The sequence below is a fragment of the Humulus lupulus genome, chromosome 7 (assembly GCF_963169125.1).
Source record: "Humulus lupulus chromosome 7, drHumLupu1.1, whole genome shotgun sequence".
NCBI lineage: Eukaryota > Viridiplantae > Streptophyta > Magnoliopsida > Rosales > Cannabaceae > Humulus > Humulus lupulus.
In genome coordinates this window covers 20,203,800-20,220,015 of record NC_084799.1, presented here as the reverse complement: position 1 = coordinate 20,220,015, position 16,216 = coordinate 20,203,800, and the positions used below count along the sequence as shown (strand labels likewise).

Genomic DNA, 16,216 nt, shown 5'->3' with positions numbered 1-16,216 from the left:
AACCATCCCCACATATCCTAAGCATCACAACCACAAGAACCCTAGCCAAAAACTCCCAACAAAACCAATCAAGCAACCTAGAAATCTCAGTTGAAAACCAACACAAAAATAGAGCAAACCAGAGATTTAATGGCTAGAATCTTACCTCAAGTTCAGCTTATGATGCTCTTCAATGATGGAACACAATCCCAAGCTCTCAAGACTTACTTCCCAAGCTTGATTCCTCAACTTAAGCTCAAAAATCCAAGAAGAAAAGGAGAGAAAATAGGTACGGGAGAAGGTGCTTTCTATGATCTGTTTTTCCCTTCCTTCTACAACCTTCAATGGCTTAAATCTATCCTAGGGGTGAAAAGACCAAAATACCCCTAGGTCAAATAAAGGTTTCTAAAGGCTTTTAAGGGCAAAATCGACATTTCCCACCTATTTCGTTAATCATAATTAACGCTCCCCAATTCCCATTATTCTCAATATTCTCAAACATCAATAATTCATATCCCGTTACCCTTTAATTCCTGGCAACGCTCTAATCATTAAAATCACCTCGAGACTCACCCCGAGCCCCGAACTTAATCCCGTTATGACTAAACCGCTAATCTCCACTAAAGATCGTCTCATGTCGAATGGCTAGAACAAATCCACATTATAATGTGGCCTCAACAATAGGTCACCGACATGCATATAAATATACAATTTACACCCTCAACGGGCCAAATTACCAAAATATTCTTATAATCAAATGTGGACCCACATGCATGCATTAACATCATATTATAATATAATTCACATAAACATGCATATAATCATTTAATGGCATAATAAAACAATTATGACCCTCCCGGCCTACTAATCCAGCCATTAAACTGCATTAGGGATTTCAGGGCATTACAAGGGCCCCCTACCTTGGATCCGTGGCGCTCCTACGCGAACCTAGAAAACTGGGTTTTTCCCATCATTTTTCTCCGAGCCAAAACTTGCCCAAACCATGCCCCAAGTGTACCCAAGTCCCAAAGGGTCCCAAAACTCCAAATAACACCACATACACAACATATATGCATCAAAACCTAATCCAAATTCACATCTAAACTCAATTTCAATCAATGGTTTAAAATTCTACAAAAACTTAAACCAAACCAGAAACTTTTTCAAAACTTGAAGGAATCCTTACCTTTAGAACAAAATTCGACCCTAGGATGCCTCCAATGCCACTCTAAGCTTCAATCCTCAAATTCCCAAGCTTAAGTTCCTCAAAACTTCATCCAAAAACCCAAATTTAGAAATCAACTTCACATTCCTCAAGAACAACATAAAAGACCTAAACCACAGAAATGAAATCCTTACCTCTTCTTAAATTTCGAGATTTCTAGGTGTGGATGGCTGCTAATCTCTTCCTCAAATGAATTCACTTCCAAATTCCTTAAAAAAAACTAGCTGCCTAGTCTTGTGCTCTCGTCCTTCTTCTTGAAAGCTTAAACCAAAGGACCAAGGAACTCTTGAGAAGCCTAGAACATGAAAGCTAACCTTCAGCTATGGGTTTGTCTAGTTTAGAGCCTAAATGACCATTCTACCACTATTTCTAACTCACTTCTTTACTAAACCTCAAGGGCAACCTAGTCCTTTCACTCCTTGCAAAAATACCACCTTTTACTTATTATTTCAGTAAGAACACCAACCTCAAGTTACTAGTAGTTACCAATCTCACAACTAAACACCAATTTCGTGACTCTCTGCTAACACTGCGGGACAGGATCTCCTCATGCCGGAAACACCACACATAGCTCAAAATCATACCTCAACGGGTTCAAATTACAAATATGCCCCTAATAGCCAAATGAGGCCCACATGCATATTTAATTAACCTAAACATGCATTTCTAATCACATAATCATTAAATTCACATGTTAACATAATTAAATCAATTATTGCCCTCCCGACACTCTAATCAAGGCCCTAAGCCTTATTAGCAAATTTGGGACGCTACATCGTCACCTAAGCTCTCCAACTCAAGGATGGTCCAACTTTCTTTTCCCCTTACCTGCACCTTAAAGCACCCCGAGAGCCAAGAATCAGTAAGAAAACTTAAACATGCTCATAAGCAATTAATAACATGTTACCAAATCATAATAAGCATGCATAACATTAATAATCGTACTCATGCATGCATACCATTCATATAAATGACTACAATGTCATATGGGGTCAATAGCCCAAGATAAATGATTATGGAATCATACTAGGGTCCAATGCCCAAAATACATGATTATGGAATCATACTGGGGCTCAACGGCCTAGGATATGGGACTAATGAGTCACCCCGGGGCCCTTTGCCCTATCCTCTGTATAACCAGCCTTGGAGCTGGCCCAGTGTACGTGGCGCTGAGTTTTCCATGACCAATAGGTCGGTCAAGCGTATGATGCACTCCTAGTTAGACATAACCATATAGACCAGTGCTCAGCGCGCTATTGACGTGTCCTTGACTCATAAGTCAATGCTTTTCGACCAGCACTCAATGTGCTAAGGTCGTCCTTGACTAATAAGTTAATGCTTTACGACCAGCACTCAGCGTGCTAAGGCCGTCCTTGAATAATAAGTCAATGCTTTACGACCAGCACTCATCGTGCTAAGGTCGTCCTTGATTAATAAGTCAATGCTTTACAACCAACACTCAACATGCTAAGGTCATCCTTGACTAATAAGTCAATGCTGGGGCCCAACCCTAGGATATGGGACTAATAAGTCACCCTTGGGCCCATTGCCCTATCCTCTGTATAACCAACCTTTGAGCTGGCCCATCGTACTTGGCGCTAAGTTTTCCACGACCAATAGGTCGGTCAACCATATGATGCGCTCTTGGTTAAGCATAACCATAATAACCAGCGCTCAACACGCTATTGTCGCCCTTGACAAATAAGTCAATGCTTTACTACTCAGCGCTAGGGTCGTCCTTGACTGATAAGTCAATGCTTTATGACCAGCGCTTAACGCTATTGTCATCCTTGACTGATAAGTCAATGCTTTACGACCAACGCTATTGCGTCCTTGATTGATAAGTCAAGTCTTTCTCAATTAGATAATGCAGACCAACATATGTCATATATCAAATATCTAAATACAAAGCATTCAACATGCTTAATAAATAATCACAAGCATAATCATAATCATACACATTCTCAAGCGTTCATGCCCTATTCATGTTCTTGTTCAACAATTCGGGCCAAGCCATAATCACATGTATCACATACCAGGTGCAGTTTTCTTACATTTGGTCCAAGTAAAAGTTACCAATGAACGACCCTCGAGCATGATCCCGATTCTGATAACCTAGTCATAACCAAGTATAGAATCCCGTTAAAAATGAGTAAATAAAGGCTTCCGAACCAAGTCCTAGCAGCCTCCGAGACATCGAATCATACTAAACTGGGTAGTAGAATCGATCTCGAGCCCTTAGGTTTGAGTTCCTGCACTCAAAACCTCCTCAAGGCCAAAAAATCCCTTAAGCATCGCAGTCCCCAAACATTTGAGCCGCGGATCACTCAAGTCAGAGGCCCGAACCTCTTCCCTGCCTGCACCAGCATCGCGGTGTGCCCTAACAGGCACTGTGACGCCAACAGGCTAGAGACACATGCTTCTCCTTCGCTTAATTTGAGCTACGGCGCCTCAAGAACACGGTTGCGACTCGACCTACAAACTTAGTTTTTTCTTCATTTTTCCCTTGCCAAATCCCTCCATAAACCTATCCAAACATAGCCAAATCTCTCCATAAACCTATCCAAACATAGCCAAGTCGCATAATCAAAGTTCCCAAACAGCCTAAAACCAACAAAACCCAAGCTACAATCCAATCAAAAACTCATCAAAACTATAAATCCAATCAAAGCTTAAGAACTCAAAAACTCAGAACTTAAAGCTTGGATTACCTCTGATTAAGTCATTTTCTAGTAAAATCCTCCAGCTATCAAGCTTCTAATCTTCCCTAGAATCGTTATGACTTTAACATTGCTTGAATCTGAGCCCTAAAACTTGAGTTTCCTTCAAAAATGCTAACGGGCGTCAAATGAGCGAACAGGAGAGAGAAAATACTGAACGTATTTTTTTTTGTTTCTGTTAAGTTACTTCGAGCTTAAGTAAAACCCAAGGCTTGAGGTCCTAAAACACCCCCAAGGGTAAAATGGTCAAAATCCCAAGAATTCCCTTCTGATCTCACTAACTCCAAATATATCCTCAAATATTCATTCTCATTACCTAATATCCCAGTAATGTACTAAATACCCAAAATACCTGTTGACTCACCCCGAGTCAAGTATTGGTCTCGTTGTGACTTTCCCACTAGCTTGCTCCCTAGGATTGTCTCGTGCCAAATAACCCAAATATATCCACATAATGATGTGGTCACACACATATATCACATATATGCCAAATATACCCATAACTGGCCAAATTACGAAAATTACTTTTTTAATCAGAAATGGGCCGACATGCATATTTAATACACCTAAACATGCATATCAAGTCATATTATAATATAACTCACATAATCACATAATGATACACACATATCACACAATCACATAATTTCCATAATTTGCCATCCTGACCCCCTAATCAAGGCCCTTAGCCTTATTAGGTAATTTGTGACGTTACAAATGTAATGATTTCTATAGAGAGTAATTATTTAATCGAGTAGGGGAAAATATATTTTAATATAATGTTTGATTGATTAAATAATTAAGTGTTACAAAAAGTGATTATTTATTCTAAGTAATGAAATGTTATATTAGTTTATATAATATAATGCTAGATTAAATAATGTGACCAAATGTGATTTGTGCACACAAATGTGATTTGTTACACCTTGTAATATAATATTGAGAGTTACGAAATTGGACTTATGTGTGTGTCCAAGTGTAACATATTTGGAGTTACAAAATCAGTTACAAATTTGTAACTCCCAAATATTACCCAATAATGTGTAGATTGAGAGTTACACATTTGAGATTGAATTTCACAAAGACATAATGTGATATGGTTGTTGACGATGTGATTTTAACTCCCATTAGATGAATGGAGGTTACAAAATCATGTGAGAAATAGTTTGAGACGTTTTGGAAAAATGCAAAATTGGAGAGGCTGAAACAGCCTGGTGGTCGCGGCCACAAGTGTTCCAGACCGTGGCCTGGGTTGCTGACATGCAATTCCAATTTTTTCGTTTTTTTTTTCCAATTTGAACGGTCGCAAGTAACTCTCAAATTTTCATTTTAATTCCATAAGCATCCAATTAAACATTGGTAACAGCCATGAGGTTGATGGAATTTGAAATTTAAAGGGTATCTCAAAACTCTATAAATAGGAGCTAGCATAATACTCACTTGTAAGATACACCATTTTCCATCCACAAAGCACTGCTGCTGGAAAATACACCAAAGATGCTTGGTAATTCCAGAGAGCTATTTCCTTATTAGATCCCTTAGTGCTTAGAGAATAGGGGGAAATATATTTTTGGACTAAAGTCTTGAACCTTATTCAAGTTGGTGATCTCCACTACTCTACAATCTACACTTTTGTTGTGTGAGAGCTTGTGTTCTTTCTATTGTTCTTATTTCATTATTTTGTTTTTATTGTTTTGAGTTTGTAAGGGTCTGATTGGTTCGTGAGTAGAAAAATATATTTTAAAAAAGTGTGATTCTAAAATGAAAATCTGAATTTAGTGATTGAAAATATGTTTCTGAAAATGTGATTGGTTCACTATTTGTAAACTGTTTTTGAGTTTTAAAAAATTAAATATATAATTGGTAGAATATTTGAAAATATAACAAAAATAGAATATGTGATTGATAGAACTAAATCTAAAAATTATTTTTGAAGATGTGAAAGGGCAGCTAAATGAGATAGGGGGAAACAAGTGAGGACTGGTTGAAATATGTATTTTTTTTTGTTTCAGATAAATGAATTGAATACTAAAAAATCGTGAAATAGTCGTTTTCATTTTTTCAGGCTAAAATTCAATTTTGTATTTGAACACAATTTTTGAAAATAACAAACCAAGCAGTTATTCTTTGTGGGCCCATGTATTTTGTGTTTTCAAAATGATAAAATTATTTCCAAATTACATACCAATCAAGCCCTAATCTTCTTCTACATATTTCTATTTATTTGTATTTTTGGTAATTGAGTTATAATATTTATCTTAATCAAACATCTTATCTATTGTATTTTTGGTTTTCCCTATTTCCATTATATATTCTCTAACAAACCCTACATATTTATAATACTTGAGTGACTCACTTTCTTTTTTTCAAAAAACAAAAAATAAGATTTTATTATTTTTCTTGAGATAATCAAAATTTTGTTACGTGCACATCTTGAATATAAAAAGTATAATAATAATCAGCAAACATGAGAAGTACAAATCAAAAAAACGGGAGAGACCAAGGTTAAGTTACAAGATCTTTCAACATAATGCTTTTGAATTTATGGGGGGGTGCCTTGAAAATGAATCAACACCGCAACTACAAAGAAAATCATTAATATAAATGAATATTCGAATGGCATATACATATATATATATATATGTACATTAATTTTATTTTAATTTGAGAATATATAGTTAAGAAATTAAGAATTTTTTGTTAGGTAATCACATGTCATTATTTGGATGGAGTACACTTTCTCGTTCACAAATTTTGTGAAAATCATTATAATGTGAATAGTTACTAAAAACCAAGTATTGTTACAATATTTGTTTGTTAAATGTCCACATCTTTTGATAATGAAGATAAGACTAGCCCACACCATTAATACCCAAAAAAAAAAAAGATTTTAGTGGAGTCACTATGATATTGGTAGAGTAGTTAATTTAGATGCCAAGACTCGAGAAATTTTGATAACTTTATAGGTAGGGCTTTCGAGCTGGAAACGAGAGAAAGTGTACTATAATAATATGGCTACCCCTTGTATATATATATATACATTCATGTGCTTTTATTTTTATTATGTAGGCATATAAAAAATATATATTTATACATTTCTCTTTAGTCAAAGAAAGAAAGCTATAGCTGGAACCATAACTTTGCGTGGCAGCAAAATATGCTAAAGTGATATCTGAGTGAGACAATAAATTTGTATTTGAATTTAAACGGTCTGACAGCTTGAAAAAAATTAAGAAGAAAAAAGAAAGAAAATAATAGGAAGAAGATAACGACGAACATTCCTATCATTAATTAGCCATATATATTATCAATGACCTGAGAAAAAAATAAAATTGTTTTTGGGAATCAATGGCGATTTGACATATTATGTTACTTTATATATTGAGTGAAGTTTCTTTAAGGGTGCCAATTCAAAAGTAGAGAAGTACTATTATAATCTTGCATATATTCGATCGTGGTGGAACATTAGTGCATGAAAAAACTAGGGTTAGCTATACAAGTGTCTTCACCTTTACGCTACTACTACAAACAAAGCATCGATTTTTTGAAAAACTGTTTAGATATATTGATGCATGATATATATATATATATGTTTATATTTATATTTATGGTCTTATGCTTCGAGGGACCAGTATTTACAACTACTATAATATCAAGGTGTATAGTTTGGTGAGGAGAACACACAACTAATTAAGTCATATATAACAAAAACTAGTGGGGAAGTCAGGTAAAAACATGGCACAATAATAAGTCTGGGTCGGCTAAGCTATATAAATATAAGAAGTTCAAAAATTGTTTGTTTACTTTGACAAAACCAATAATTCTAGAAGACTATAATAATGATGCAGTGAAGGACTAAATACGCTATGGATTATGAATTTTGACCCATATTTTTGTTTTTTTTTTCGGTAAATATATTATATATATATATCAATATTTCTTCATTATTTCAAAGTGGACACTCAAATAAAAAATTCATTCAGCTTATAATTAATGGCTGCATTCATGAAATGGGTCAATTCTCAATTAACACCAAAAGAAATCAAACTTTGCAAACCCTTTTATAATACAAAGCCATTATTGGTCAAATTAGGCCATTCCATCCTTATATTTTATATAAATACACAAAATAACATATTGGTTCTTTCTTAGTACCTTCGCCCATATAAACAGCCTGTTTTGTTCATTGAATTATCACTATAATTTCTTAATATTTGTTCTCTAACGAACACTGTTTAGGTAATAATAAAGGTTATAATTGTTTGGTTCAACACTGAGCCACCGAAATAGATAATATTTTATATATATGATCACCAATTTATTGAATAAAAATATAAAATAAAATAATATTAGTCAAATATGATTAAAAAAACCTTTTTTTTGGCGGACTGTATCTGTAAATATAGTCATGTTACATATACACTAGTCTCTCAAGCAAGCCTAGCTTTAATTTAAATTAAAAAAAATGAAAAAAAAGCATTAAAAAAATAACCTATTGACATTGTACACAAAAACCTGTTCGGCTTAGAAAAATAACTTTTTATGTCTGAAAATGCCAGTAAAATTAAACCGGCGGCCGGACCGAGTTACTCCGTGGCACTTCCGGTCCAATAATTCGTTCCGATGAGCTTCCTTCACCGTCATTTGCCGCTACCTTTGGAGATTTCATGGAAGACATTCTATTGAAAAAACTCTTCGAGAAATTCCACCGGTCCGATTTAGTTAACCGGTCCAACCGCCTACCGAATCGCCCACCTCTGCTACTCCCTTCTCCTCCGCCTCGGTATCCACGCCTCGAACTATTTTCTCTAGGCAACACCAGTAGGCTCGTGGCCCGTTCCAATTGACGGTGCATTATCTCCTTCCTCACCTCGGCCGGTAACCTGAGAGTGAACCGCTCAGTGTTTTCGCCCGGTTGGATCAACGAGTGACCGGTCGAGTGAGACCGAGGAAAATATCTGCTTGTCCTGCTTGATCGAGATCCACGTGTACGGTTCCGATTCAGAGTCTTGTTCAATTCCAAAACCTTTGGTTCCGTAGCCGGGACTGGCACCGGAACTTGTTCCTCTGCGGTTCTTTCTTCAACGACGGGATCAACTGCAGCGGCGTCGTTTTGAGCTTCGATGTCTGTTTCGGTTGGGAGGTCGGGTCGGTGTAGGGACTCGTCGGGTCCGGGTACGAGATTGGCTCGGCAAACAGGGCAAGTGGTGTGTGACTCGAGCCACGCGTCGATACACTCGGGGTGGAAAACATGATCGCACTTGGGGATTATACGCAGGGTTTCATCGTCTTCGAACTCACACAAACACACGGCGCACTCCAGCGCGCCTTTTCCAATCTTGAGCCCCTTCACCACCGAATACTCCAGGGTCGGGAAAGTCTCAAGCACTGCCGCATCGATTCCACGCGCAGCCCTTCTAGACCTTCCGGTTCCAGCTCCGACGCTGTTAGCTACCCCTTGCGCCTCGGTGCAGTGACGAATGTAGATGGAGAAGAATCCCATAAAGAATAGCGCGGCTATGAGGACGACGATGATGATCGCCATCGACGGACTGAACCGGTTATACGCGTACGGATCATTTTCAGAATTACCCGGCGACTGAGCTCCAGCGTTGGGTAACGCCGCCGGCAATAGAACTAAGACAAAAAGGAGAACATTTATCTCTCGTTTAGAGAGCCAAAAACTGGAATATGTCATAGTGTAAGGTAGCAATTAAAGTCGGAGATTGAGATATGGGTTTTGGCGGCTGAAGAAGTAGTTGTGACTGGTGGTGGAGGCTAAAGTGCGCCTGGGAGGGGCGTGGGCATAGAGAGAAAATTAAGGAAATAAATGAAGAGGGAAAGAGGGCCTTATAAATGATACATAGGAGAGAGAAGAGGATGGTGGTGTGTGGAAGTGTCGTCGACTTAAAGACACTACCACTAGGGGGGTTGGGGGCCCACATTGACATTTTATAGCATTTATAAGTTCGGGCTTCGGGGATGCCGGAAGAGATGACGTCAGAAGGCACAGCCGTAGATGGTGTGCCACGTGGACCAACGCGATCCCTGGGGAAGGTTCCTAACATTCTTGAGTCCTAACTCTTGTGAGGCTATGCTCCGAAGTCGCGGGAAACAGTGGGAGAGACAGCAAAGCTAGGAGGGTGCTGTGTTAGTGAACTTTTTCAGTAGTAAATTTCGTTGTTTTTCTTTTTCTTTTTAAAGTTAATTTTTCTTTTTTATCTAATTTGTTTTGTTTATTTGTTTTAGGTTCCATTTACGCTACAAGAATTCTATATTAACATAACCGTGATATTTAAGGAGGTATAATCTAATAGACATATCTTGTAAATTTTAATATTGCTTGCTAGTTTAATTCATTTAATACTAAAGAAACATTATCGAATTAGTCTACAAGTTTATCAATTATATATCATAATGCACATCTTACTATATATTACGAGCTCTCATATTACTCCAAAGAAATTGACTTTTATGATAAGATCACTTTAGCAAGCTTATCGTTTTCTATTTATTTAATTTTATAATAGGTATTTGTGGTATAAATACACAATAATTTATAATTGCTACAATTAAATATTTAATTTTTTTATAGCAAAAATACATAATATTCAATATATGTTAAAATAAATGCTTAATTTTTTTTTGCGGCAAAAATACTCAAAATTATTAAAATATTGCTTTTGTCAGGATCTTTTCTGTTGGAACTACTAAATGTTGACTCAACAAATATGTATAATTCTGTAATTTTGATATTTTTGTCCTCAAAATATGTATTTTTTAAATTAGAATTAATTTAAAATGTCTTTTTAATTCATCTTTCAAATTTAAAAAATATATTTTTAAAAAGATTATAAAATGGACCCAGAGTGACAAATGTCTTAGTCAACTTTTGAAAAATAATATTTTAGCAACTGTAGGTATTTTTGCTGTAAAAAAAAATTATGTATTTATTTTTAAAATATATTAAATATTGGATAATTTTGTCGTGAAAATAAAAAATTAGATATTTAACTATATCAAAAGTGAAATATTGAATATTTATACTGTAAATACCCTTTTTTATAATATTGTTTTTGTATAAATGCAATACAAAATTCTCTTATTGAGGATTAGGATCTTTTATCATGATATTAAGCAACACTATTTATTTGTTAATAGTTGTCTCCTAAAAAAATTATCTCTTAATTAAAAAAAACATTTATAAATATGTATATTAATATATTCGTTTATATCCTTTTAAAATGCTGATAACTAATTAATTGAGTTGTTGTAGTCCCCAACTCGTTTGCATTTTGGTTAATCATTTTTGAGAGTGAATTGGTGATTCTTGACACGCGGCAAATTATGCAAGTGAAAAGTGAACAAAATTTCACCTGGGTACATCACCGGCTAGTGTCACAATCGTCCAATTACAAGATGGAGTTGAATATGTCAACTGTAAAAAACTTGCATATATATACTAGTTGGAAGGAAGTAATGTGCAATGTCTTTTATTTGACTAGTTTTATTTAGACAATTTGTTAATTATTTTTATTTAGTTTTTACGATTATCATATAAATTTTAATAAATAAATAATATTATATATAAAAAAATAACATAAAACATATTAAAAGAAAAATTAAACCAAAATATTTTTATGATTTTTTAAAAATAATGATGATAATATGATAACATTTTAGATAAAAAAAACTACCTTATTTAAGATTGTTGTCTTTGTTTTCACGGAGGGACACGTGACACACTTTAAGATGAATTAAGATTCCACGTAAGTTGATTAAGTCTTCCGGAGGTTATTTTGGGTTCCACAGGAGATAAGCCCATCTTTCAACCACAGTTCCCCACCACCGGAGGAGTACATCCTCCTAGAAACGTCACTTTCCAAGTACCATGTTTCAAGATGATGCTCCAAGTCTCACTACAAGACTTTCTCCTCCATTCACTCCCTACAGGTCTACGAGGGCATTTGATATCGTGTGTTAATACTATAATTGAGTACCTTATAATTTATTATTTGATAGTGTTTTGGAGTTTATTTTACTTAATTTAAGTGTGTTTTGTAGTTTTGAGAGTCATTGGAGCAAGCAAAAGGATGCAAGAAGATTTGAAGAAAAAAATGAGAAATCTAATGCAAAAGCATCAGTCGGTGTCACAACGCTGAGCGAAAATTTAGAAACAGGAAACTACTTTTTTTTGCTTATTCTTCTTACAAAATTTGACCTAGGCCATAAAGGGCTGCGAGGAGCACGAATTTTAGCAGACTTTTAGAGAGAGAAACAAATCCAAAAGGCCTACAGTGAGAAGGAGAAAGAGGAGAATCAAAGCTTTGAAGATTTGTGGAGTTTCTACCAAGAATTTTCATCTCTTATATTCTTTTTCTTTTGCTTTTGCTTGTAAACTCCATAATGTTGAATTTAATTATGATATTTTATGTGGTTTACACTAGTCTTATCATGAGCTAATTTCTTATTCTAGGATTACAATTGGAACTTGATATGTAGCTTGAATTTGTTATTTGATCTTAATTTTGAAATCAATGTTAAGTTGTTCATTATATTCTATGCTTAATGCTTCTGATTAATTGACCACTAATTAGATTGATTAGGGAACCTTAAGGAACTTGGAAAAGGGAATTATGTGTTTGACTATAAGCGCATACCTGATATTGCAAAAACCTTAGCTAATCCAGCTAAGATTTCCATTCAATCTTTCTTATCTGTGGTTCACATAGTCATCTTTTTTTTATATCCTTTCCAAAATAGTAATCTCAAACATAAAACTGGCCACCTGGCCCACCAGAAACTCTACTCTAGTTCTGGTCAGATGCTTTAACCAACATATTGCTTAGGCAATTACTCTTCTCTGTCACTGAGATGTCATAACAACCCACTAACTGGTTCTGATCTGCAAGAAGACTCAGAACTATTTCCCAAGGCACCTGTAATATCCTTACCACCCAAGGACACTCCTGCCCCTAAGGCGTTCCCTAACCTTGGCAAATTTCCACTGAGAAAATACCACAAACCATTGTCCAAGACAATCACAAATCCCATTCAAATAATCCTTTGAATGCTCTGTTCATCTGACTCATAAACACTTGGCATTGAACCAATTCTCAAGACATATTCAGCACTCTCAGTGCTCTTATCTGATACAAACACAATCTTTTATATAACTTCCTCTCTGATCTCTAACTGGTTCTAACCAGATCCAAGATCCACCTTAGAGAATTCCATCTTACTCAATATCTAAGCCTTGAGTTCTTACAACCCTACCGAGCCATTCAATACAGTGCCCTAAAACTTGAATCCATTCCTGGTACCAATCCAATCACCATTCTATCTCCTTCACATAAAGGAACCCTGGCAAATCCCTTGGAAACACATCCAGGAACTCATAGACTAGTCCAGTCTGTCCTGATCTCACTGGCACAACCTAGGTGGTATCCACCACGCTAGCTAAGAGTTCTATGCATCTCTCTACCATTAAACTCTAGCTCTTAATACAGATGTCATCAGCATACCAAATCTATGCACAGTGCCAACTGCCACAAGGCTTCCCACTCTAAATCCCAAGAAATACTATTCTTTCCTTGCCATTTAGCATTGCCCCACAATTACTTAACCAATCCAAATCCAGAATCATACTGAGCCAATCATAACCAGCTTTACCAAAACCACTGATGAGTCCTTTTTATCATAACCAAACTCATCTCTTAAGTCACCAATACGGTATTGCCTTCCCATCACAACATAACCATGTGATTTGCATATCATCTTTATGCCCCTTTATATGCAACAACAAAGGAATATCATGGCACCAAAACTAGTCAGCATAACTAAAAAATCAGAACTAGAGACTAACCTGCCACCCCTGAGGAACTAGTCTCAGTCTCAGACTCTGACTGCCCCGGAATAAACACTCGAGCTGGAGTCGAGCTGTCTATCCCCGTTTTCTCATCTTTTCTTAACCTTGGACAATCCTTCTTGAGGTGCCCAACCATGTCACATAAGAAACATGCCCTTGCTCGGCATTCTCCCAAATGATGTCTATTGCACCGAGCGCAGATTGGATAAATTTTCTTCCAACTTTCATTCTTACTTGCTCCAATAAGTGGAGATACCACTATCTGGGCTCTGTGCTCTCTGACACTCTTCTTTTCATCACTTATTCTCTCAACAGTAAGAGCCTTCTTTACCACCTGAACAAAAGTAGAGACTTCATGCACTGGGGCAACTCTAATGCCCTGAGCTATTCCAGGATTCAATCCTTGAATAAACCTTTCCTTCCGAGCTACATCTGTGGGTACCAGATCAAAAGCAAACTTGGCCAACCCATCAAATTTATTAACATACTTGGCTACTGTTGCTTTACCCTGAACGAGATCCACAAACTCATTCATCTTAGCAGTCTTAGCTACATCACAATAATACTTCTCATTGAACAGCTGCCTAAACTCTTTCCAGTCCATCACAGCTGTATCTCGTGTCTGGGATACTACTTCCCACCATGTCCAGGCATCATCCCGCAGTATATATGTCGCACAAGCCACCCTATCATGACTTACCATCCCCATACTGTCTAGAATGGAACTGATCATGCCTATCCATTGTTCAGCTCTAAATGGATCTAGGCCTCCCTCGAAGACTGGAGGGTAATACTCCTGGAATCTTCCACAAAGAAATTCCCATCTATTCTCAACCCTAGGCTGAGCCTAAGCTAGTGCCACTCCTGGCATAATCAAGGAAGAAGTGTTCCCCAACAGATCCCGCTGTTGCTTCAGACACCTAATCTCTTCCTCATGCCTCTACAATCTTGATTGCAAATCTGTGATCATCTATTGAAAACTCATAGGAACAGATGAAGAACTAACACCCTGGCTGTAACCCCCAGGCTCTGTATAACCACTACCAGGCCTCATTATCTGCCTTGGCTATAAACCTGCTGATCGAATCTGCAGTCAATAACTTAACCCATTAATCATGATGAGCATATCAAGAGCTTTCCCCCATGGGATAAATCTTACCACACCACATTCATTAACCACTTGCAGTGCTAAAAAACATGCCCATGGCATTCATACATCAATCATAATCCATGCTCTTCCAACATTCATACCATGCCTCCAACTCCAGCATGCAAATATCACAATTATATATGTTCATAGAGCAGGTAATCATATGATCGCAATCATATATATATATATATTCATGGATCATATAATCATATAGTCAAGAGCCAGGCTCTATCAAAATCTCATGCTCCCTAATACAATGTGCAGGTAAAACATTTACATTCTATTTAAGTAGTTAAGCACATAACTACAGAAATAGTTACCATTCCTTGAGTGAAGCTATCTTCAGTGATGAGTGTACGTGCCCAGCTTGTCTTCAGGAACCATAAGCCTTGGCAGGCTCTGATACCAAAATTGTAACGCCCCAACTCCAGGGACCGTTACGGTGTGCCTTGTAAACAGTGCTAAACTCGCTAATCGAGTCATTTGGCCAAAAACGTGTAACTAAGTATGATTAGCGGTTTAGGGATTAAAATTTTTGGTTAAGATATAACGTTTCACTAGAACGTTTACTGTATATATTGGGATCCCAAATATATAATTTAAAGGTTTATTGCAACAAAATATTTACAGCCGGCCGATCTAAGCGGCAAAATAGGGTTTAACCCTAGTTCCTCTCCTTCAAACCTCGGCCGTGGCGGTCGAGTAGCTGCATATGTACACATCGTCACGTAAGCTCTCCAACTCAAGGATGGTCCAGCTTTCTTTTGCCTTTACCTGCACCACATAGCACCCGTGAGCCGAAGCCCAGCAAGAAAACTCATATGCTCATAAACAGTCATATCATGATATCAAATCATATCTGGCATGCCTAGCAAACATAACTTTATTCAAGCATGCAAATGAGTTCAAACAATGTTGGGGTATCCAGGATAAGAAATCCTGCCCTTCTGATTGGATGACTACCAAGTCAATCCTAATCAGATGAGTGTTTCAACACTTGAGGTTCTGGTAAACCATATTGCGTGACTGACAAGCAAGTCACCATGGGGCTCAACACCCACAGCCATGCCAATGATGATCATCATGATCATACGGAGCTTATAGCCCTGAGCAGATGAGTGAATATCACTTTGAGGTTCTAGAAAACCATGCTGAGTGACTGACAAGCAAGTCACTAATTTAAACAGAAGAGTGGCTGCTGGGTAAGCCACTAGCCTTAAACAGATTAGAGACTGATGGGTAAGTCTCCAACTTAACAGATGAGCGACTGATGG

At 36.8% G+C, this 16,216-nt stretch overlaps 1 protein-coding gene across 1 annotated transcript; it reads right to left on the bottom strand.

Moving 5' to 3' along the window:
- Positions 1-8,263: 8,263 nt before the first annotated feature.
- LOC133790881 (E3 ubiquitin-protein ligase ATL31-like) lies at positions 8,264-9,788 on the bottom strand. The gene has a single exon (XM_062228713.1). It carries the CDS (start codon positions 9,620-9,622, stop codon positions 8,489-8,491), a length of 1,134 nt encoding a protein of 377 aa, XP_062084697.1. The 5' UTR covers positions 9,623-9,788; the 3' UTR covers positions 8,264-8,488.
- Positions 9,789-16,216: the final 6,428 nt, after the last annotated feature.

What these genes read in the sequence shown, in the direction of transcription:
- LOC133790881 (XM_062228713.1), bottom strand. Translation starts at nt 9,622, where the DNA reads ATGACATATTCCAGTTTTTGGCTCTCTAAACGAGAGATAAATGTTCTC.